The sequence below is a fragment of the Puntigrus tetrazona genome, chromosome 7 (assembly GCF_018831695.1).
Source record: "Puntigrus tetrazona isolate hp1 chromosome 7, ASM1883169v1, whole genome shotgun sequence".
Taxonomy (NCBI): Eukaryota; Metazoa; Chordata; class Actinopteri; order Cypriniformes; family Cyprinidae; genus Puntigrus; species Puntigrus tetrazona.
This window is the reverse complement of record NC_056705.1, coordinates 18,847,366-18,871,608: the sequence shown is the minus strand read 5'-3', so window position 1 is coordinate 18,871,608 and position 24,243 is coordinate 18,847,366. Positions and strand designations below refer to the sequence as shown.

Genomic DNA, 24,243 nt, shown 5'->3' with positions numbered 1-24,243 from the left:
GGGAAGGTTTTAGACGGTGGAAAGCTCTATTCAAAACGTCATGCAATATTATTCAAAGACAAAGCCTGAAAAAAAGCGCTGCGCCATGCTATTCTTTCCCTCATTATGCAGTTCCTGCGGGTCTACGAGAGCCTATAGGCACGGCTCGGTAGACTATAGAAAACACATTTGCTAAAATGAAAGTCCAAACGAAATGGGGAGGGGAACCTCTATATTTAACTTAGGGACAAATAAAGCAGTGATTTATTTAATTATCAAATTAAACTGCAGTGCTTTATTATGCATGCCATTTATTACTATAATTTATTTGCAAATAGACTGTACTCGAAGTTTATTTGATTTTGGTAACAACTAAATTGTTGAAAACATGTTTAAAAAATGTTTTGGATAGTCTACAGTTTATGATATACCCTTGTGCAAGTAAAAAATAATTCTTAAAAATCTACTAATATTAATGCGAATCTATATATTTATACTAATATAGGCTACATGCAGAATATCGTTCTATTGCTTGTCAAATAACTATTAATTTACACACTTTGTAGTCTTTGAAAAGCATCAAAAATCATTTTAAAACGCATAGGTTACTATAACAACTGTGTAATCAATCATTTGAAGAAATCACATTATTGATGACTAGGTCTGTTTTCGCTTCATGTTTTGCTGTTTCTTTTTCTAATCATCATTCTTGACAACTTCAAGGCAGATTATAGTATGTGCTTCTTCTCAGAAAACGCATTAATGGGATTTATCCCAAATTATCCTGTTCTGCTGAGGAGGAAAAGCAATTAGGCTTCAAAGAAAGATAATGTCCACTCACTCACACTGGTGGGTTGTTGGTGCATGGTCCCATGGGCATCACCTCCACTGTCAGAAACCCATTAACTCTTCCATGCAAGAAATGATCAAAACCTTCAATAGCTTTAGCGTTCATCTGCTGCTTTTAATAGCATTTTAAATGATTCATAATCACAGACCTTTTTTATGATATCATAACTTTTATCATGATGCATAATGGTAAAAAATGGAATGAAGTTAAATTTGTGCAACAAGAAAGAAGTCATAATTAAAAGAGCTCTGACATTGTTTTAGTAGGCGAACGTATTATGTAAAAAATTTATATAAAATGCTTCAACAAAAACCGTATTGGCTGTAAGATTGGCTGCAGATATAACCTTTCTACTGGTCACTATGTTAATCGATGCTGTAATGTAGAATATTAGTGACATCTAGCGCCAGAAAGTGGTCTAACAGGCAGGACTTGCACCTTTACTGAATTTCATGACGATGACAAAATAAATGTATTAATTTATTAATTAGCTTAGCATTTTTAAATTTACATGCAAATAGCCTCCACAGAATTTTCCTTTACATACGTATAGCATTGTGCTCATTGCTGAAAATGTGTGCGACTATCTGCGGCATTTTGTATTTGTAAGTTTATGACAAATAATTTAAAATGTGGACACTAAAAAATTAATTGCATAAACTTTATGGATAATAAAGCAGTGTTTATTATATTTCATTTCCAATATTTCACGTGAGAAAATTAAAATGTTATGTTTATTTTGCATGCGAAAATGATTGCGATGCAGTCGCACAGCTCTCTCAGTTTAAAGCCGTTTCCTTCTCAGGCCACAAGGTGGAGACATACACTCATTTTACAAGAATAAAAGGCAAGTACCCTGTAAACATGGCTATTATGCTAAGTGCAATTTATACCCTTTCTATTGTTTGTATTTAAATCCCACCCGCAGCAAAGGACATCGGTATAGTTATTTTGAACGATTTTAAAGCAGGCGTCAGAAAGCGCTATTTCAAACTGTATCGTAACTTACATAATGAGACAGATCAAAACGTGACGAATTGTAAAGGTTTTTGTGTGAATTAGGCAGCTAATATATTTCTGAACGAGTAGGTACTCTGCTTAATGATTATATTTGATTATATACGCTGTCATTCGGCCGTGTTTCGGGAGGGACTCTCTAAGGGGGAGGAAACTGGGTGTTGCCCGTTTTTTACGTCGTCTGAATCCAAGCAGCAACTCACTCGGAAATTGGAGTTCAGTCAGCGCGAGCACTGCATTAACGGCTGCTTCATCGAGACACTTCTTTGATAACCGGCTGTAAAAAAAAACATCCTCCAGAAACCGACACCATGGGCGTGGAAGGCTGCACGAAATGCATCAAATACATGCTCTTCTTCTTCAATTTCATCTTCTGGGTAAGTGGCCATTCATTTTGTGCAGCGGTCCTGTGTCTGGCCTGAGAAACCGCCATTGGGTTTTGTATTAAGAGGATTGTTTATCCAGCGAGGTTTAAGCCGTTTTTATGAATAGGAATTTAAACTGCGCAGTTAATTTTGATCACGGCAAGGAAGATGAAGCTGTCGGCCAACTTCTCGCTGTGTCTAACGTTAATTAACGGCGCATGAATTTGTTTGAAATAACCTTACAGATGCTATATGTAGAATATACATATCTATTGTGTAAACGCTCAGATAAAATGACCGAAACAGCTCACGGTAAACTATTATAAAGCTTTTTCCGACCTCGCGGCGAAAATAACGGACAAGGGGCGAGGAGTCCAGCAACAAGATTTCATCACAGCCAAAACTCCCCACAAAGACTAATGCTTATTAACGCTTAACGCTTTCTTTTTGTCTTATTTTTATTTTTACTACACCGCTTTTAACTAAAAGTTTAGCTTTTAACGCTCGGCGACACAATGAAGCAATAAAATAGCGCAGTAATAAAACTGGCGTGGTCTGGTCCTCCCACTCGAGCTAACTTAGTTTAGAAAAGAACCTGGAAAAGTGAACGGCGGTAAAATCTTCCACCCAGCCAGACCCTTTTGAGAGGCTTAGTTCATCATGACATAGTCATAATAGTCATGTTGACCGTTCTTTCTTCTCAAAGTGTTTTTTTTTTTTTTGACTAATTTCTTTTAGGTAAACATAAATCGTAATTGAGTGTGAAGTGTATAGGAAAGTGTTAGTGTCGACTTGAAACCGGGCCTCGTTTTTCACAGGTTAGTCTTTTGGCAAGGTTAGGTATCTAAATGAAACCAATAAGAAGGGCATTGTATAACTACGTTAGAGGGTATTAAAGAATGATATGTGCCTGAAACTAAACCTATGCTCATTTTATTCCCAGAAAGTGGCGTCATGAACAAAATAGTTACAGCGTTTAGGCTCTTTCACACCAAGCACGATAACTATGTAACAAAGTTTTAATAATAATTTTAATTCTGTGAGAATAGCGAAGCTCACTCCACAGCTATAACAGTAATTACACAGTCAAACGATATTACTGGAATCACTATGATAATGTTTTTTCGGGGTTTTTTTGTCAGCTGAAGAATGATAAAAACATTGGCAGCCAATTAGAATCCACTTCATACTAAAGAGCTTCAGCATTAGAAGCAGCAGACAACATAACTGCAGCTCACGCTCATATTAATCAAAACCACAGCTATAACGATAACACAGAGGATCGATATTGTTTGAATCACTCTACAAACTACTTCTTCCAGCCGATGAATGATGAAAACATTGACAGAAATCCATCTGAAGTAGTGGACAGCATATCAACAGTATGTGTGTTAGAATAAGCAATGTTTGGTATTTATACTGTATCTTTCTGCTTATCGTTCTTGTTGTGAATGAGCCTTCAGACACATCGAGAAACTAAATCTTAAAGCCGGTAAGAACCGTGTGGCGAAACATGAAACCGACTTCACCGGAAAGTAGAGGAATATTTTCCCGCTGGCTAATGGGTTTAACACCCATGCTGATTTCTTTACAGGCCCAACAGGTGGCGAGACCCCTCACGTGTGAGTGAACACGGCAAAACAGCGTGGTGGCTTTTTTACCTTGAGGAATTTCGCTTTGAGAACTGACCCATAGAGATGGTGGGGGGAAAATACCTATAAAGAAGGTGTTAGATCTAAGAGTCCGTTGCCAAGCCCATAGGATGAGTTTAACAGTACATTGTGGTTAATGGAGGATGGGTACGGGGGTTTGACAGAAGGTCTAGGCCGTCTACTTCTGAGTCTCATGCTTTGACATGCCATGCATTCTACAACCAACTCACACTGGGTCATGGGTCAAAAATAGAAGCAGCACCAGACTGCTGGCAACAGAAAGGAGAAGTATGAGAAGGGGGCTCTGATTTTAATACCCTTACACAGGCTGATAACTGTGTGTGAGAGATAAGGAGAATGTGTGTGTGTGTGTGTGTGTGTGTGTGGATGCTCATTTCGTCATGTTGCAAGAAATATCAAGCATTTTTATAGATACTGCATCCATGCCATTGGCCAGTACAGGTTTTACTCTAGCAACCCACTCATAACAGTGAAAAATAATTTATAGCTGGCTTCCGGTAATGAGTAGGTTAACGTAGAAATAGACTAAACTATAAGTAGTTTTTTAATAAATCTATTACCACTCACTCAAGCTTATGCTGATTGGAGGAACTCTTGTTTTTTATGGCACATAATTTCAGTTTTGTTTAGGGATGCATCAATCAGTATGGACTCCTATACGGTAATTTTCCCAGGATCAGGCATTGGTAAATTGAGACCAATCCACAGATTATTAATAGTCTTTCTTGTTTGTCTTCATTAACATATTGTTGCGACCTTCATTACTTCATACATACATAAATTGTATTTAAATTTAAATTTAATTTATTGTATTTTAATTTTCTTTTTGTATAGCATATATTTATACATACATGTATTTACTTGTTTTTCCTTCATTTATTTTACATAAACACAAAGTAAATAAATTACAAACACATTGTAAATAAAAATGTTTTTATTGAACACTCGTGATTTTGCTGCCATTAATCGTATTTTGTCATAGATTTTGATATTTTTATATTATATTTTTCATTTGTTATTATTCATTAAAATTAAGCTGTCTATGTTCTAAGATAGTATTACATTTTGGGGTATTGTTGCATCCCTAGTTTTGTTATGCAAAACGGTATTTAAACTATATGTGTGGTTTATTAACGTGGTCTTTTTGTCTGTGTATTGTAATTATTCAAAGTAAATATACTTTACATCGACTTGCTGTTTCTGGTAATAGAGTTAATGCAAATCGCACCAATCATCCTCATGCATTTGAAGAAGTACATGTTTTTCTGTAATAATTGCCTACTCATTACACCTACATAGGCTATTATGAGATAGAATGATTATATTTGTGTATGTGCACAACCTTGTGACTATCCTCTATTATTCTTTTCCTCAGGGTCACACTTCCTTCCCTATCAGGAAGGTAATTCTCAAAATATTGACTTTCTGTGCTGCAGAAATGCAGTAAAACACTTGGGTTAAATAAAATAAAATAAAAAACACTATTGACCAGGCTGCAAATATTTAGAGCATAGAAACCAGAGGGAATATGTTTATGTGATTAGTTTAAAAAAAAAAAAGTATTTTGTTCTGTGTTCCCTGAAAACACGTGGTACATCTGGTACTGGTTTTAATTAAGTTTAAATCAGTAAAACCCCATGGTTCGCTAGAACGTTTTTGTGGTAATGATGATCATGTCAGTTTGTAGTTAAAACTCTAGACCAACACCAAGTCATTGGTTTGATTCTCATTAAAAATCATTTCATTTAAATATCTTCTCAAAGCATGAACGTAAATGTAAGCTTGAATGCCGATTACTCTGTTCATTTGCATTTGTCTTGAGTTAGTCACTTGATAGTTGTGTTGTCAATCACACTCTGGATTCTGCTTTAATGACAAATACTGGGATAAACAGTAGTTGAATGCATTTGATTTTGTGTAATTATATGATTTGTTATGTATGTGGTCTATATGAGTTCTTAATTAAGTAGTTGAATTATACAAAAAAGAAAAATGTTTGTCCCAAAGTATTAAAGTCACCATAAAATCAGTATTGATATTTTGGACTGCTGCTCTTCTAATCATTCCTTTCAAACAACCTGTCACTCAAGCAAACAATCCAGCTATTTCCCAATAGAATCCCACCAATATTTCTTTTCCCATTTGAGAAGCTGTTCATTAGCTTGCTTCATACAACAAATTTAACCTGTTTGTATCACCAAGCATTTATCGATAGTTCTGCGATGATTGAGTAGCCAATGTGCATGCTTTCTGTGTAAATAGGCCATTTGATGTTTTTAAAAATTTACAATAAAATGACAAAAAAAAAGTTGTAATTCAATCAGTAAAAGTTTTTATGAGCATACTCAGCTTTTATTTAAAAGCATTCTAGCATGGATAGCCACATTATTGCCTGTAATAGCTTGTTATATGGCCAAATGTCCTGTATGACAAATAGATTATTATTAAATTAGTCTTTGTGTTTTGCTCTACGAAATAAATGACATTTCCTGCTTTTTCCTACATAAATTCAGTTAAAGTATGGAAAGTGAGGAGGGAGTATGCCCCCAGATTGCCCCACAAGAATTGCAGTTTATTCTGGTTATAGCTCCCCCTGACACCTCTGGTCAACTGGAAACTCTTGTGTTTAGGGGAATCTCTTCAGTCTACTCAGATGTTTCCAAACTCATTATGAGTGAATGTAATGTGGAATCCACCGAGGACGAGCTGCTTAAAGTGACAGAGCTTCTCCATGAACCATCATTTCAAAACCTCTCCCTTTGGCTGGCCCTCTGTTTACTCAGTTGCTAAGCAGCAGGCTGCCGGAGCTCTGGAATGGGCCTATCTGGCCTTTGGAGAGAGTGAGAAAGACAGAAAAAGAAATGGAAGGAGTTCTTTCTCTCACACTTCTACCCTCTGTGGAAAACGTTTCTTTCCACTGTGGTTAGACAGAAAGAGAAAGTTCCTTATTCAGAAATTGTTGACGTATAAACAGCCTCACACTATCGCTAATGCAGAAGTTTGGGTAAATAAAACAGATGACATGAAATAATATTTTTAGTTGTTGTACTCTTATAAAAATAAATGAAAATAAAAATCTAAATATATTTTTTTAATTCAAAATTTTATATAAGAGTACAACAACAAAAAAATAAATATTAAATATTTTGGTTTATTTCTATATTTATTTTCTTGGGGTTTCCTTCGTATGTATTTATTTCAGCTTTATTTTTAGTCATTTTAGCACTTTAGCTTTCAAGTTTAACTTTTTGTACTATTTCAACCTGGTCTCATAAAAATATGTACCTCTGCACTTTTTGTTTTCACGTGCCTTACTGCACATTTTACCACAGTGTCAAAGAGAAATGTCCACTGAGTGGCTCTAAAACACAGGCTTAATAGAATAGGTATGTATTGCAGCAGTTCAGAAATATCCAGCGACTGTTGCTAAGTAAATGTTCTATCATGTTGGAAACATGCCCTACACCAAATCCAACACTAAATGTACCCAATAGTGTTAAAAGATGCACTTGTTGATGAAGCCGTCCAATGTCAACTCCTTTTACGCAGATTTGAACTGTAGTTACACAGGGTTTGAACCGGAGCTCCTCACCTCTCAAGTATGTCTCCATACTCTGTGAGCTACCAAACAAACCTACTGTCTATGAAAACCCATAGATATGAAGCTGGATATGTGTGATGATAATGTTCAAAAGTATCAGCTTTCAGATATACCAGGATATTAATATTGTTTTGAAGTCATGCCATGATATTCTTCAAGTAATCTCATTTCCACCTCTAGTGCTCATTTCTTTCGAAAACTGCAGTGATATGTACTTCTCGGTATGTATTATGTGTCTCACTAAAACGTGCACCAAGATACATTTATGCCATGAGACCAGGTAGTTTATTTCAGTGTAATTTTAATTGACAAAAACAATTTTAATAGTTTTAGTTACTGATAACAGTTGTTATAAATGTCCAAAATCTTGTGTTGATGTTTTTCTTTTTTTTTTTGTAGAGGCTGTCGGGGTTTTTTTGTATTACATCAACAGGTGTGATAGACCAGTAACCATGGGAAAAAAACAGAAAGTGCTCTCCCCACGATCCTTTATTGGGGGCGAGATGTGTAAGAACTGCACCAACAAAACCCTTTTGGTTTGACCTGAGGTGAATAGCTGTGGCGATGCAGCTGTTCACAGATGTACCGTAAGACTGGTGCTGGTGATTAAAAGTGGTTACAGAACGAGAGAATGAAAAGGAAGGAAGTACGAGTATATTGTTTTCACAGCCAGAGTGAAGCTATCTGCCCATCCCAGCATTCCTGCTAATGGCCTTAGCTCTGTATCACGTTCCCGGTACTCTCCACCGCACGGCATAGCCAGATCTGTTTGCTTCTGACGGCACCCACCATGTTCTTGGCGGTCTCTAGTGCATTTTATGTACGTGCTGCATTCCTCCACTCTGCCTTCGCATTCCTGACGAGATCCAGCTGCTCTCAGAGGACCCAACTCTTGTCTGATTTGACAGTGATTTCACTGTAAATATAGCCATATAAACAAAGCCAAATAAACCTCCGCTGCTTGTCACACAGCCGTCCCTCCCCCTCCCAAACTTTCCCGCTTCTTATCCGCTCGTGCATACAATACCACACATTGTAGCGCTACTTTAAATGGTCTTCTCAGCTGTCTACGCCCTCTTTGCTTCCCCCAACCCCTTTTTCTGTCTCCCCTCCCCTAGCCACGAGAGTCCGTGAGCACCCTCTCTCGTGAATATGCCATGTGTTTATGAGCCTCACTCAACTGAATGCTCATCACTGTGAGCCATGTGAAAAGAAAGTGGGCTCAACCATACTGCTGTAGCATACAGTGATGTTTTGATATTCTTAACCCTCGGCACTGTGGGCCTCTAGATGGGGTCTGTAACAAGATCTTTCCCTCCCCCCCGCCTCACAGAATGTCTCCTTTCTCTTTGTTGAATGGAAAATAAGCAGACTTCAAGAGATAGACCCAAGGAGACTTACAAAATGCTTCCACTCACCCCTTTTAAGAGTCGAGATGAAGAAGAAAGTTGTGTTTTAAATATGTGAATGCCCAAAGACAACACATATAGGTCTTGAGTTCGCAAAACACTTGATGGTTTTGTTTGTGTCATTAATAACGGTTTGAATAAATGTGTTAAAGTTTTTTTTTTTCTTTCTCTGTGCTTTTTATAGCTGGCCGGTTGTGTCATCTTGGGGGTTTCTCTCTGGCTTCGTCATGACAATAAAACAAGCAGTCTTCTGGAACTGAATTATGAAGGCGCAGAACCACCCAGCACTTTCTACATCAGTAAGATAGCAGTTTCTCAATTTGCCATTATTATTATCCTCGTTTCTCAACCCAGTCTGAAATCCTACGACTGGTTTGACACAGTCTCTTATGAATAATTTGAATGCATTTCTTTACACAGGATTATCTGAATTAGATAATAATAATAGATTATTATCTGAATGTTCTCAGTTTTTCCTCTGTTTTATAAGCAGTTCTAATTCATTTATCTGTCAACATCTCACATTTCGTGTACCTAACATGGATAAGGTAACCAAGTCGGCTGTGCTGACGTCTAAACACACTTAACTTAGAATGCAAATAGTAATAAGTATTATTTGTGAAGCTAAAATATTAAGAGACTGCTCATTGCTGAAGAACTGTACAATAGCTGCATTTTAAGTACCCTTCAAATTGCGCAAATTGAAATAGCAAATTTTAAATACACATTGTGGAAACATGTCTGTTATTTCAGTAAAGTTTGTACACTCGCATTCGGTCGTTTTGGAGAATTTAACAAAGGAATATAGTGCAAAATTGCAATAGGAACATATATATAATTTTAGGATCATTCTGTAATGAACTGTATCTAACCTCCACGAAACACCTCACACATGGCCATGCAGTCAAGTACTGTAGAAGAGGGCTTTCTTTGCAAACACTTATTTATAATGTAAAAGTGTCTCTCTGTGATTCTTTGCTAAAGATGCTTACGTCTCCTTACGTTAACATAATGGTTTCACAATAGTTTATTTATTTAAGTATTGCATAAGTTTTGCCTAAGTCTGCAATGGAAACGCACCTTATCACTGGTTTAATTTTTCAGTGCCTAGTAAATTTACATACTAAAAATATATTTTTAGTTTTTGGGGGGTTGTTGTTTTTTTTGCATCACTAGTTCCAATGTTTTCGTTGAATAAACACGGTAGTGTGCCATTGAGTATTTTTATTTCCTTTGTTTTAAAGTGGCATTTATAGTGTTTTAAAGTAAATCTAATTATAAAAATTGCTCAAATGAATATTTACTCTATATGTTTATATTTTATATTTATATATATATTTATATTATACTGTATATTTATATCTATATTTAGATTTAGTAAACCAAGCAGTGTCATACACTCAAATGTATTTCACCCATAAGGGAAGTCACGTAAATGCTCCCATTAGTACTAGCTGATGGTTTTGCATCTGTTTTGTTTCCTGCAATCCTTTCCACAACAGTACAGATGGTTCAGTTTTTTCCCATTGATTGATGACAAGTGAATTTCTAAATACATATTTCGGATCAGTTGATATCCATGGAAAACTGATTAGATGGATCACCTGGACATTTGCGAGGTTAGAGGTTAGTGTCAAGGACTCGCCAGTGGGCTGTTTCTGATGGCGGCCGTTAAAAGCGTTTTGTTTATTCAGGAAGACCTTGTGTCTGTTAAGGCACAGAGGTTAACAAGTGGGCAAACAATTCTCCAGTTCATGTCAAAGCTATAATAAGACCTATGTTTGCTGAAAGAGAAATCTCCCATCTACACCTGAAGTGTCAACAAAAACAATTTAAAGAAATTGTTTATTAATTTTTTTATTTATCTAATCATTTCATCTTTTTTATTTCATCTAATTCACATATGTTCCTAGATTTTTAATGCCCTTTGAATGCTACATTCATGATTAACAGAATAAAAAAAAATACTCTAATATTTTAAAGTTAATATAATAAATATTGTTGTTCTGTTGACATAGTTTTGTTGCAGTATACCTCTTTAAAAAATCTTTCTCATTAGTTTTCAGCTTAGCTGTGTATTTTGTCTTGTGACACATAGAAACTATAATTTGTTTAAGGACAGGTGTCCGCTTTCTCAGACTTAAAAAAAAAAAAAAAGTCGCTTTTGTGAAAACAGTGTTCTCTTTCTTTTTTCCTCTCTTATCCATTGGTCTTTAAGGTACTTGCCAGTGTTTTTCAGCTAGATCACTTTGCCTGCTGTATGGAAAACACGTGGCATACACCGATCCAAAAGTGAAACCTAGTATTTTCAACATGTTTGTTAATGAGCATATAACTAATGGAAACAGGAAAATCTCATTTAAGAACCACAATTACACAGGGTTTTTCACTGTATGTTTTCCTTCTCTGTGCCCCTCTCCCAGTCCCCTACACCCACCAAACATATAAACATACTCAACATACAATTTCTTTCTTCTGGAATGCAGAATATTATCTCTGTTTTGCTCAGTGGGAGATATTTTTGCAGCTCTGTGTACTAAAAGGAGGAGTTTAATGCTCGTGGCCCTGCTTAGTGTTTGGAAAATGTGAAATTCACAGTGAGTCATGTAAAGTATTTCCTGAACATTTAGGGCTGGTTACAGATGTGACTGTGTGTGTCCGTCTTGCGTGTATAATTGAATATAGTTTACACAGTACTGCTAACACCCCTCAGTGGGCTGCTTGAAACAAAATATTTGTGTTTCATATCATTTGAAACTCAACAGCTATTAACCACAGCCTAATTGTAGTTTATAGGAGTTTTAAATAAAAGTTTGGGAGGAGCATGTTCCTCTAATCCCGCCATTCACGATGCAAGAGTAAGCATGTATAAATGGCTGCTTAATTCACACCAGATACAATTAGTCAGACATCCCTTTAACACCCTGTCTCCACCTTTCATGTATAAGTCCATGGCAGTTAGAGCCTGAGAGCTTGAGCCCTTAATTATGAGTGTCAAAATACATATAGTTCCAAATATATACTTTATCAAACCAAATAGTTATATTAAGGTGATATGAACATTAATAATGCTACAAAAGCTTTTTTGGTTTGTTTTTTTTAATTCGTTGACTACTTTCTATTCACCAAACAATCTCATAAAGTATCAAGAAGTTAAAAATATTAAGCAGTACAACATTTATCAACATTTATTAACCTTTATGTTATCAACATTTCATGAAAATATAATAATAATTAGGATTTTTTTTACTTTTATTTAGAATATTGGCTGTAAGTGATACATATAATATGGAAAACATTGAATTGTATGAATTTTTTTTCAGGTTTTTTCTTTCTTTCTTTTTTTTTAAGTAGAACTAATATGAAGTTATTTTGATCAGTACTTGTTTAAAGTGTCATTTTATGAACTACCATTGGTCCCTAAACGTTCTGGTATTTCAAACTAGGGATGGGCGATATCTTGTCGTTTGCGATATACTCTTGAAAATTTTCCTTACGATACAAATTTGTCTCCTCGTGATAATAATGAAAAGTCTAGTTGATGACGTACTTTCGTGCGCGACGTGCGAAGTGAAAACAAGCATTGAGGAAGGCGGACGTGAGGCTGAGAAGCAGTTTGTTAAGCGAGGAGACCAGAAAAAAATTCTGCCGAACAACGCGATATGATCAAATATAGGCGCACACTATTGCAGCAAAATGTCAGCAGTGTAAAAGCATCAGAGGAAGACGCTACAATCATTTGAAGGACTGAGAGCAAGAGATTGTTTAGCACTGCATCTCATTTCTCCAATGGGAATGATGGCTGTTGCTGGTTGATGACTGAATTCACGAAATGGCCTCAAATAAACTGCACACAGTTATGTTTTCTACTAGACACACACAAGTTGCATATAGCCCTCTATGATGTGGTCTATTCAAGCATTTTTAAAATAAAATAAAAGTATGACAATCATAATAATTAATACATTTACTATAACAGTCACACTATGTTCAAATTGGGATCTGTAAGATTTTTCAATGTTTTCAAAGAATTCTCAGTAAGCCTGCATTGATTTGTACAAAAAAAAAATACAGTCGTGATTCAAAAAGGGGGTCTCAAATGTCCAAAATGGTTTGTGAGTATAAATAAATTACAGAATCTGTGTTTACATTATAAACTTGTAAATATATATATATATATATATATATATATATATATATATATATATATATATATATATATATATATATATATTATAAATCTTTGGTATCGTTATTGCAATACATACCTGAAATTATCGTGATAAAGACTAAGCGAAAACTAAGCTTTTACCACTAAGCGAAAAACAAAAAAGAACTTTACCAATATTATATCTGGACCTTAACCATTGACCACCAAGGTCCAGTGCTTCAGTGGGACACCGCTATTATAAAAGCCCAGTGGGTGGGCTGTGTGATGTCTGGGAACAGCTGAGGGCACAGGCACCATGGGTGCAGAAGTTTTCAGGGGGGCAAGCAGGCAAGACGTGGCATCCTAACACATGGCAACCCAATAAAGAATAACTGTCAGAAACCCAAAAATACAGCTGCTTATTCCTGTAAGGAAGCAGATCTGACAGCAAAACCAGAGAAGCAGCACTTGGCAGAATAGTGAAATTGATGCAATGCAAGTGATGGATGACAGAAAGCGATTCAGAACTCAGGTTGAAGCACAACAAGTATACTGTGATCTATTGTCTGTCTGCAAAGTGCAAAGATGCCATGTAAGGAGCTGCAGATGAAACATTACAGCTCTCAACATTTTAATGTGAGGAAATGGCCTGCAGCCAGCAGCACACACCCTGCTTTGCTCTTTATGGAGTGTAATGTGAGAGAACACAACTAGAGCTCAAGTCCATCAGAGAAAGAGCGGTGGCCAGCTCCAGGTGGGGAAGCTGTTTGCTCTGAATAGAATTACGCTTGTCTCTTTAATGTCATCACTTTCTCTCATTGCGATTAAAGAACAGGCACTCATAAATATTGAATAGTAAAATCACTTCACTTCATTTCCATAAAGCAGTGTTGCGATATTTGCTACTCATTAATACATTATGTTATTAAAAAAAAAACAATGTCAGGTGAACACAAACTCTGTGACTAAAAATATTCAAAAACTCATTGTTGTCTTTATTCTATAAACATTTTCTTTCTTGAGCGATTCCCATCAGCCACTGCATAAGTAAGCTTCATTGTGGTGTGGTCAGGTCAGCCTTTCCTTGAAAACGCATGCTGCTGCAGTGTGAGGGGAATGGAGCTGGCCGGGTGACTCAATTATTCTATAATGGCAGTGGAGGGATGTATCCATAGCAACTAAATTAGATGAGTGAGTGCTGCTGTACTTAAACACTATAGTTTGGATCAGACTAGATTCAGGACTCAAACAAATACGACATTAGTGCTTCTTCTAGCCCTATTGGCTCTTTGGCTACAACTATTTGCTAACTAATCATAGGGCTCTTTTCTGAGGCCTGTTTCACAGTGATAACTTAAGCAGAAGTGAAGCGATCATTTATATATATATATATATATATCACAGTTTTCACAAAACTATTAAGCAGAATTTATTTCAAACATGAAAAAAATGGTCCTTGAGCATCAAATAAAACAAAAATATTCTGAAGACCAAGTTTTGCTGTCACTAGGAATTCAATACACTAAAATATATATATTTTTTTTGCTTGATTTAATTTTTGTAGTATTTTACAACATTACTAATTTTACAGCGTTTGTAAACAAATAAATGCAGACTTGGCTAAACTTCTTTCAAAAGCATTCTAAAACCTTATTTTCTTAATTTAAACATTTTTATAATAAATTAAAATAATGATATTTATTTAAAACCTTAACTGGAAATTATGCATATTCTATGGCATGCAATCCAAAGCATTCACTGGGGTATAATATTTAAACTACCACTCACCGCTAAACTAATGTGTGGGAAAAACATAAACATTTTCCTTTTAGATATGAAAGCATAGTGGATGCATGTCTTATTGGTGCCTCTTTTAAGTAACCAGCTCCACCCAGTAAGCAAAAAGCCGATTGTGGCTGAAGAGATAATGTATTTTCGGACCAATATTAGACACTTGGCAAACTTAATGGCAATCCAATAAAAACATCCCGTGAGGATCACCAGTGTCAATCTGAAAAATAAAAACTCAAATACATGACACTGAAAGTAGTAGAATTATTTGTTGAATTATTACATTTAGAGTAAACTTCATCTGATAGCATACCCGTGTCAGCAGGCCTCATGAGACACTTAGCAATTTTTTTGGTCAATACTTGGAATTCATTTATATTCAATTAGCACAAATGGCTTCCTGTTCCTATGATCACAATCCCTTTGAAAACACATCAGCACTCAGCATTAACATTGAAGCTCTTTGTCTTCTAATTATTTGTACCACAGAACTGATGTGGATTTATTCTGCAGGTTGTCCATCCTGTTACTCCTAGTGATAGTAATAATATTCAATATTATTGTTAATAGTGCTATATTGTACAGTGTAAAAATATTAGTTAACTTTGATTTAAAAGAAACAAATAATGCATTACTTTTTCAAACAGTTAAACTTCCTTGGAATGCAAAACTAATGCAATTATGTTCGGTGTGTTCTTACTTAAGCGACAGCTACGGAAATGCATTTGTGTACTTTTCTTAGTATGAGTTAGTATGAATTATTGTTATGTTTTTTTTGCTGTATTCCTAAGGTCAAATTGAGTGTTTTAGCTGAGCAAACATTACATTTCCTTAGGAAGTGAACTCGAAGTATTGTGATCTGGCCTTTTGTGTTTTTCAAGGTTTCCGGCCTTCAATTTGTCTCGTTTCTTCACATTTGAATGGCATATCTTAAGAATCCAGTTTGGGCTGTTACTTCCTGGCGTGTTTAAACAAAGTTTGTCTTTACTTTTGTGAAAGCAGAGTATTAATTCAGTCTTTTCCAACTCCCTTCTTGTGATGTAGGAGATATCACGGCATCACATACAGACAGTTAGTGTGTTAAAGAAAGATTTGTAAACCAAGATAAAGAGTGAGTGAATCTTGAGCGGAATTAAAGATGTGAGAGCGGGAACACAAAGGACCTGATGATATCAAATCTTTGTGAGACGGAGTGAATGGTGATGATTGAGAGTTAGAGAAAGGAGCTGGCAGCGTTATCAGGGTGAAAAAAGGCAAGATTTATGAGGAAAACAGGAAAAGGAAGTAATTATACTTAGAGGACCAACAAATGTACTTCTAGAATAACATACAACTTAAAGAGCGCCAACATGCAGATTTATTCCACTAAAAATATAAATGTTAACCTAAAATATCCTTCATGTAGTTAAATTGTTTTAATAAAAAAATGAATAAATAAATAAAATAGAATAGAAAAAAAAAAAATTTATAATAATAAAAAATGTACATTATTTAACTTTTTTTGTGTGTATATATATATATATATATATATATATATATATATACACACATTATACGTCCTGAATATATTCGGTCACACCTACAAAACTAAATGTAATGGTTAGATCAGGTTTTTAAACAGCTTTTTTAAAGTAAGAGTTGCAGGTTACCACACTTCTGTATGTAGACACAATAAATCAAATGTGCATGTTTGGACTTTCAAAAGCAAAGATGTTATTGTGTGTTCAAAGGACATACGTTACAGAAAACAGTCTCTAGAGAAAAAAATAACAAGAGGAAAAATCTGCTCACACATCCGAGCACCCCTCCTCCATCTACAGCTCCGCCTGCTGTCTGAGAACATGCCACCCAACCTCCCTCCCTTTCTCTCTCCCTCTCTCTCTCTCTCTCTCTCTCTCTCAATGCAGATTTTCCTCTCACCGTTACTTCCATTGTGGTTCAACTCTGAACTCTGCCATCATCTGTTTATGCTTAAAGTTTGCAGCGTCTGCACTGACTTTCCTATTCCTTTTCACCCTTAAGGTGTGGTCTCATGAGCAAAATTGAATTTGTGTGTGACACATGGTTAACACTGAAATCAGTTTGAAACCAAGCAGCTTTCTGATCATTCGATCTGCACGGAAAGTTTTTGCAGGTGAAAACGTTTGGTTGTCTATTGTCAGTAGTGTCGTGATGAATGAAGTCAACGCGATTAATTCATGTGAACAACTTAAATCCATTGCAAAATCTGCATTGGGAAATTTTCCACTGTCGCACACAAAATTTATGATTGCGTAGATTTCTGCTGAAATTTTTGCCCCTGTCCGAACTTTTACCCTGTGCACTTCCTTTTCTTACCACCTTTGTCTCGTTCTTCTTGTGCTCTTTTTTTCAGTCCTCCTTTCCCGTTCTTCTCCATCTTATTTTCCTGTTGTTGTTGTTGTTGTTTTTGGCTAATGTCCTTTTTTCCATTGTTACTTTCTTCATGTGACTCGCCCAGCTATCTCTCTCTCTCTCTCTCTCTCTCTCTCTCTCTCTCTCTCTCTCTCTCTCTCTCTCTCTCTCTCTCTCTCTCTCTCTCTCTCTCTCTCTCTCTCTCTCTCTCTCTCTCTCTCTCTCTCTCTCTCTCTCTCTCTCTCTCTCTCTCTCTCTCTCTCTCTCTCTCTCTCTCTCTCTCTCTCTCTCTTTTGCTTTCTCCTTGTCTTTCATTGGCCAGGAGCCAGATGTCTGCTCTTTAAATTAACGAAAATAGCAGCTGCATTTGCAACATGGTTCGCACTTACACATGATTTTTAAATACCATTTTACAATTATATTTTTTACCATTATATTTTTAAATGCGAGACTCACATGTACAGAAGCAGACAGTGGAGTCAGTGCCTCGATCCAAGGGGCCGGTACAGAGAGATGGGGTTCTCTTCAGTGTCACAAGACGCTCATTCCCTACAGGAAGCACCTGGCCATAGAAATATCCTCACATTCTTCTACCTGTTCACATCGGTTATTTTTAGACCGCACAAAACTCACCTCAAACTTACCATCCCTGCACAGCTAGTTAATAGTAGAAGCGAAACGAAAGTGGTTTACTTAAAGAAGAAGTGTGATGGTGTGACAGAGGGAGAGCTGCTGTGTATTATGCAGCTGTTCAGTATTCTAGTCACATCGTAGTGCTCCATTCAGGCCTGTCACACTGAGAAATGGCCTGGTGGCGGTTCCTTTAGCCCCTTACCCACCGCAATTAAGTAAATGGACCCAGGGCTCGGTCAGTCTCCCGCATCACCCCACATTGCATTGATTTTTTTTTTAAATTCTCTTGCAAGAGAATGGGCACAGACGCTAAATGACAGCAGGGCATTTAGATGTTTTAAAAAACGAAATTAAATTATGCTCTGAAGATTTAGTTTGTAAGTTGAAGTGCCCTGGGTTAGAGCATGAGAAAGAGGGCTGGAAGGACAAGATCAACTGAATTCAAAACCAAGAAACAAGGGTTTGCAGTGCAAGAAATTAAATTAAATTAAACCAATTATGCTTTTTTTTATAAGTACAGTATGCAGATATGAACAGTGCAGTGGTTAGACACTGCAGATTTTGATTCTGGGTCGTCCAGTATCTGAGTGACTGGCAGGATAATCAGGGAATTGATTCAAACAGTGAAATGATTAAACCTGACAAAACAGCTTTCAGAGTAGTTCTCCAAATTGGATTTATTATTTATTTATTTATCTCTGGAGAAGAGAAAACATCTCAAACCTAATGATGTTAAACTGAAAAAAGACAATGGCAAATTGACAAATAATACAGAAGTTAAAAAGCTGAAAAACAGAAGCTAATGTTCAAGAGTGAACTGGTGTGACAACGGCTAAAGATGCAGTGAGTAGATGATTCATGCTCACTCATATTCAGCGTGTTGAGTCACAGCCATTTCAGTGCGGCTGCTTCTAAAGAGAGAGCGTTTTCTGCTGAAATTCACTTGTTCCCTTAAAGTTCATGCGAAACAGGAACAAGCAACTTTATTCGATATTCGAACGTATCTTAGAGGGGAAATCAATCAAGCATAGAAGCAAATATAGCAAATATATATATAATTCCTGGCACAAATATAGCTTGTTGAAATGTAAATATAATTCATGACTGATGTTTAACACAAAAATAAAGAAAGGGTTAACCAAAATGTTAACCTAAAACTTTGGATTTTTGATAAGTAACAAGGAACAAAATCAACAGGTCGTTTAGAGGCGAAAATGTTTGCATCTTACATCCGTTTGCTCCTCAGCTGAGTGACTGAGAACGTAGAATCAATCTGTTAATTAAACAGCGAATTAAACAATTCAGCACATTTATATTCATTTATAATATTTTGCTGGAGAAAATAAATAATACAGCTGATGATGTTAATAAACAAAAGAACAACAAGAAACATTTAATATAAAACAACTGCACAAAAATAAATTACAAAAATACAGAAGCTAACGTGCAACAGTGTACAGGTATTGCCACAGTGAAAGATACTGTTGCGGAATAATTCATGCTCGCTCACTGCGCGTGCTGAGTCACAGTGATTTCAGTGTGTGTGTGTGTTTCTTAAGATAGTTTTCTATCCTGTTTCTCTCTGCCCATCTCGCTGTTCGCTGCCATTTGAACATCCGTGCAAACACTGCTGCTGCACCTAAAGGCCTGCTGAGTTGCCATGGATACAGCAGTTATCATTCAGCCTAAGCCATGTAAACACTGGGGAAAAAGGGTCTTTCTTTCTTTCTTTCTCTAAGAAAAAACAGCTTTTATTTTCTTTTTTTCCTTCTACCAGTGCACGTCATGTTACATAAGAATCCTGATTTGCTGTTAACTTGAGGCTTTTTTATGTGAATGAGGGAATGGAAACAAGAAGTTAATTTTGGCCCCTCATGACTTCCAAATGTTCTGCAGTTTTCCTTCTGTCTAAAACAAACTTACCGCCCTTCAAACTGAGCACACAGGGACACCTGCTGGTCACAATAAAGTACCGCACGCCCTGTATATAAAAAGCATTTAGTCAAGTCGGTGGTCGTTCGGTATCATTTACGACCCACTCAGTCACTGAGGGGTTTTGGAGTCTTTTTCATGATGACACACGTCATGCTCTTCTTGTAGGTGTCTACATCTTGATTGCTGTTGGTGCTGTGATGATGTTTGTTGGATTCCTTGGTTGCTATGGAGCCATACAGGAATCCCAGTGTCTTCTCGGAACAGTGAGTAACAAATCCTGGCCTCTCAGCAAATTCTTCAAATCACATGATGCCAAACAATATTCGGAAGTACATTCTATTGACTGACTGTAAATCCTTCCCTTATAAAAAAGGAAGGAAACAGCTTGTATGGCTTTTTTTGGTCAATTGAGTTTATTTAAATTTTTTTAGGCAAATGTATTCACTGAACTTGTTACGCTTATTTGAACTTGTTCTAAATTTATTTTGTGTCATAATTACCTTTTTATACCCCCGTTCAAATGTGTAGTGCTAATTAGCTTCTTTAAAGTGAATATATATATAAATAATCATTTTAAAAAGCACCGAATTTGAAAGGATGCGTAGTTTATTAAAGATTGCTAATGCTATGTCTTTGTTACTTGTATTGCGACTCATACTTATTGGTGTGCACTGCAAATTAAGGTACATAAGTTAACCTTTTAATATGAAACATCTTAAAAAATAGTGTAATATGTGAGAGCTTTACATTTAAGGTCTAACTTTAGTGCATGTAAGAGTAATTGTTACTTGTATGCCCCTTGTATGCTTCAAGTGTAAACTGATGCAGTCACTTTTAGTGAATATCTATAAGTAACATAGATATATATCAAAAGCATAACATTCAAATGTATCTCTAAAGTGTTAATCCACTTTGTTGAGTTCAGTGACTGGCTCCTGTCCACACAGTTCACATCCCTTTTCTTTCTCTCGCTCAGTTCTTTGCCTGCCTGGTAATTCTGTTTGCCTGTGAGGTTGCTGCTGGAATCTGGGGATTCATGCACAAAGACAAGGTGAGGTTTTCTGACAAACATGCATACACAGTGTCAAGCTGACACACACACACATCTGGTTACATATTTGTAATTAAGCCTCTTTGCCTCTTTTTTTCAGATCTCCAAAGAGCTGATCTCTTTCTATGACTCTGTGCATGACAGTGGCGTTTCGATAGTAGATAGTGACAAAAGGCAGGCTGCTGTTGCTGTCTTGAAGGTCTTTCACGAGACTGTAAGTAGTCCTGATGTCCTGAGGATCACACGATAAATCCAGCTAACACAAACTTCTCTTAAACCAAATGATAATCCGGGTGTTGTAAAGACACTAATCGCTTTCGTCTCTGATTTTCAGCTTAACTGCTGCGGCAAAGGAACATTTCTTTCAAGTGCTCAAACGTGGCTTACAGAGACCTGTCCTAAAAAAAGTTCGGACATATTAAGCATTCCCTCGGTAAATCAACATATTGAAGAATTTTCATCCAAGTCGGCCCACATAAGCACGACAATAACCTCTTTCTCCATTTTTCAGAACTGTCACACCCAGATTGCAGAGCTTTTCTCTAAGAAGATCTATTTGATTGGCAGCGCCGCCTTGGTTGTTGCCGTTATCATGGTGAGTAGGTTCGAGTGTGTTTGTATAAGGGCCTGCATGTTATATTTCACTAGTTTGATGTCGCTTGCATCACATGTTTGCCTTATTTCACTCTCTTTTTCTAGATCTTTGAGATGATCTTCAGCATGGTGCTTTGCTGTGGCATCAGGAACAGCCCTGTTTACTGAAACAAAAGGGCAAGATATTACCTTTAAAACATCAGCCAAAAAAATGTTTTTTTTTATATTTACCATCTCCTATTTTGTTTTGTATCTACCATTGTTTCCTAATGTAGTCACCCTGTCCAGTTCCTAAAGTCTCAGAATTTTTTCGTTCAAATGTTGCAGTGGAACCGCCAACAACTAGTCCGCTATTGTTTACGCTATAGTTGGAAAAGACTAGCTGTGATCTGTAGCTATAGCAGCAGGCTTACAAAAACACAGTACATTATCACATGAAGAATCGATACATTTATTTGCTTGTAGTTTTTTTTTGTGTTAACTTTGGAAGTACTGCTATTGCTATCGGTTAATGCCATTCTTTACTTATGTACATGTATAAACTGTATATATTTGCAGCCCTGTATGGCTCTTAAGCATGAATCTCGTATTGAACACTCCTGTCCACCTTTCACTCTGAGACTGCTGTTTGTACGTTCATGTTTCTTCCTGAGAAACCACTAAATAAACAGTGTTAGCTAGATGAGAGCGCGAGTCAGAATAGAGTGCTTATTGGAAGTGAGAGTAAAAAAGATTAATAAGGTTAAAGACGCATGTTCACTTCATCTTCCGCGTCCCCCTCCTTCTAGCGCATTCGAAATACACTTCACAGGACCGCGCGCTACGTAGTGAACCTTCGTTTTCTAGGCTTCACGCAGACAGATGCACTGATATCAGCGGACTTGCGTGACATGGCCTGTTGTCCAAATGTGTATACTATTCATCCTACATTTTATGCGATATTAGTAATTTTCAATACTTTTTTAAGGCAGATAGGGTGGATTGTATGCACATTGGGACACAGGATCGGAGTGGAGTTCGGACAAGGAAAGTATACTTCCGGTTTAAAATTATTCAAGTTCAAGCTCGGGTCGGTTTAAAGCTTACTATATACCGGGTTCTGTGGCTCAACGGGTTAATGTCGGTCTTGTGGCATGATGTTGTTTGCAACATTTCGATTCTTTAAAAAAAACTGCAACGATATGGGTTACAATGAATGCAATGAGGTCCATTCCGTTAACTTTTTCTTTACAACTTCACAATTTTTTTGGCGTAAGTTTAGAACTTAAAATGATTGGATTGCCTTCACAGTTCAAAAAATATTTACGTTTTAATTGGTGCGTTAATGTAAGCGCGCGTACAAAATGACACGTTTCGCTTTTAAACAGTTGCATCGTTTGCTCTCGTTTGAATTGCCTCCCCGTAGTATTGTTTTGTGTGTATGTGTGCATTTTATTAGAGAGTCGAAATTAGTTTTTAGCAACATTGCGTCACAAATGCTATCGGTTGAGTTTAACTTGTGAATTATATTGAACCTGGGATGTTTGCGTAATGGCAGAAAAGGCACTGATCTATGATCATCGTGTTTAAGTGTGAGATCACATAGAGAGCTGATCCTGAATCTGCACTCTTGCTGTGGAAAGCTGTAAACCTAGAGCTTCTCATGCCCGCTACGATCTACAACCTCTTAATGCTCTCTTAATACACCGCAATGTATTTTTCTGGATGGAGGTCATACAAGTAGGGCCCAAATCTAGATTCACTGCCCTAGTCACTGATGTTCTGGCTCTCTTCACAGTGATCAAAGCCATAGAGAGGATTCATACATACCTACTAGCCTTATTAATGAAACACCCGATCCCTTAATCACTTAGATAGCAAATCCAGATCGATTCCTAAAGGAACTGTCTGTGTTATGATATCACTCGACTGGAAAATCCAAGTTTGTGATTGTATGTTCATTTGTGATATCTGTTGACAGTGAGTTTGGAAGGACAGGCTTGGTTGGTTTACAGGATTGACGAGCTCTTGACTCTTCACTGCCACCTCTATCGCAGATATAGTTGCTGTAATATTTTGTCACTTTCACTAGGTGGCGCTCCAGCAGTATTCACTTTGAAAACCGACGACTACACCCTTACTATGCTTGCGTACATGTCTGTCGCACACTTCTTCTTCTAAACCGCACTAATACGAAGCGCCCCTTATCCCTGATGCATAAATACCATCAGATTTGTGATTTACCAAATGCATTATACAACCCTGTCTTGTTAACACATAATGCCTATGCTGATATGCTTAGAAAGTGTCTTGTAATATGTACAGCTATATAGTATACTAATTACCATGTAAAGACAATGTATGCCTTTGATTGTGATAGCTTTTTTTTCTGGTACTTGTCAAAAATGGTTTCGTTTGAAGCATGTGAGAATTTTGGGGGGTCCTGACAAGTCGAGCATGATCTTCTAACTATTAAATATTACGAAGGAGAAACAGTTGTTTATGAAATGAACTGTTGAAGTTGTAACGCATCAGCATATTTGAACATGAGCAAATTATAATGTCGAAAGGATCTCATACTCATATCTGATACCCAAATTGACAAACTGTAACTCAAGCTGTCTTTACCCTGACGCACCAATTATAGATTTTGGTCTGGTTTTGTTGCCCCAGTATTTAGGAATTAAATGTATTTTACAAATAACATCTCTCGGTTTGTTCTTTTGTCTACGTTATTCTCTTGTTGGTGGAACTCAACATGATTGAAGAAAAGTTGTTTTAGTGATGCAACAGAAGAACCTTTTGGGTTTTCTTTAAAGAACATTTTAACCAATGGAAATGTT

General features: G+C 36.6%; 1 protein-coding gene across 1 annotated transcript; it reads left to right on the top strand.

Moving 5' to 3' along the window:
- Positions 1 to 2,025: 2,025 nt before the first annotated feature.
- cd81a (CD81 molecule a) lies at positions 2,026 to 24,104 on the top strand. The gene is made up of 8 exons (XM_043244218.1): positions 2,026 to 2,223; positions 9,079 to 9,193; positions 19,942 to 20,039; positions 20,753 to 20,827; positions 20,928 to 21,041; positions 21,162 to 21,260; positions 21,339 to 21,422; positions 21,527 to 24,104. The coding sequence occupies exons 1-8, from the start codon at positions 2,158 to 2,160 to the stop codon at positions 21,587 to 21,589; spliced, it is 714 nt and encodes a 237-aa protein (XP_043100153.1). The 5' UTR covers positions 2,026 to 2,157; the 3' UTR covers positions 21,590 to 24,104.
- Positions 24,105 to 24,243: the final 139 nt, after the last annotated feature.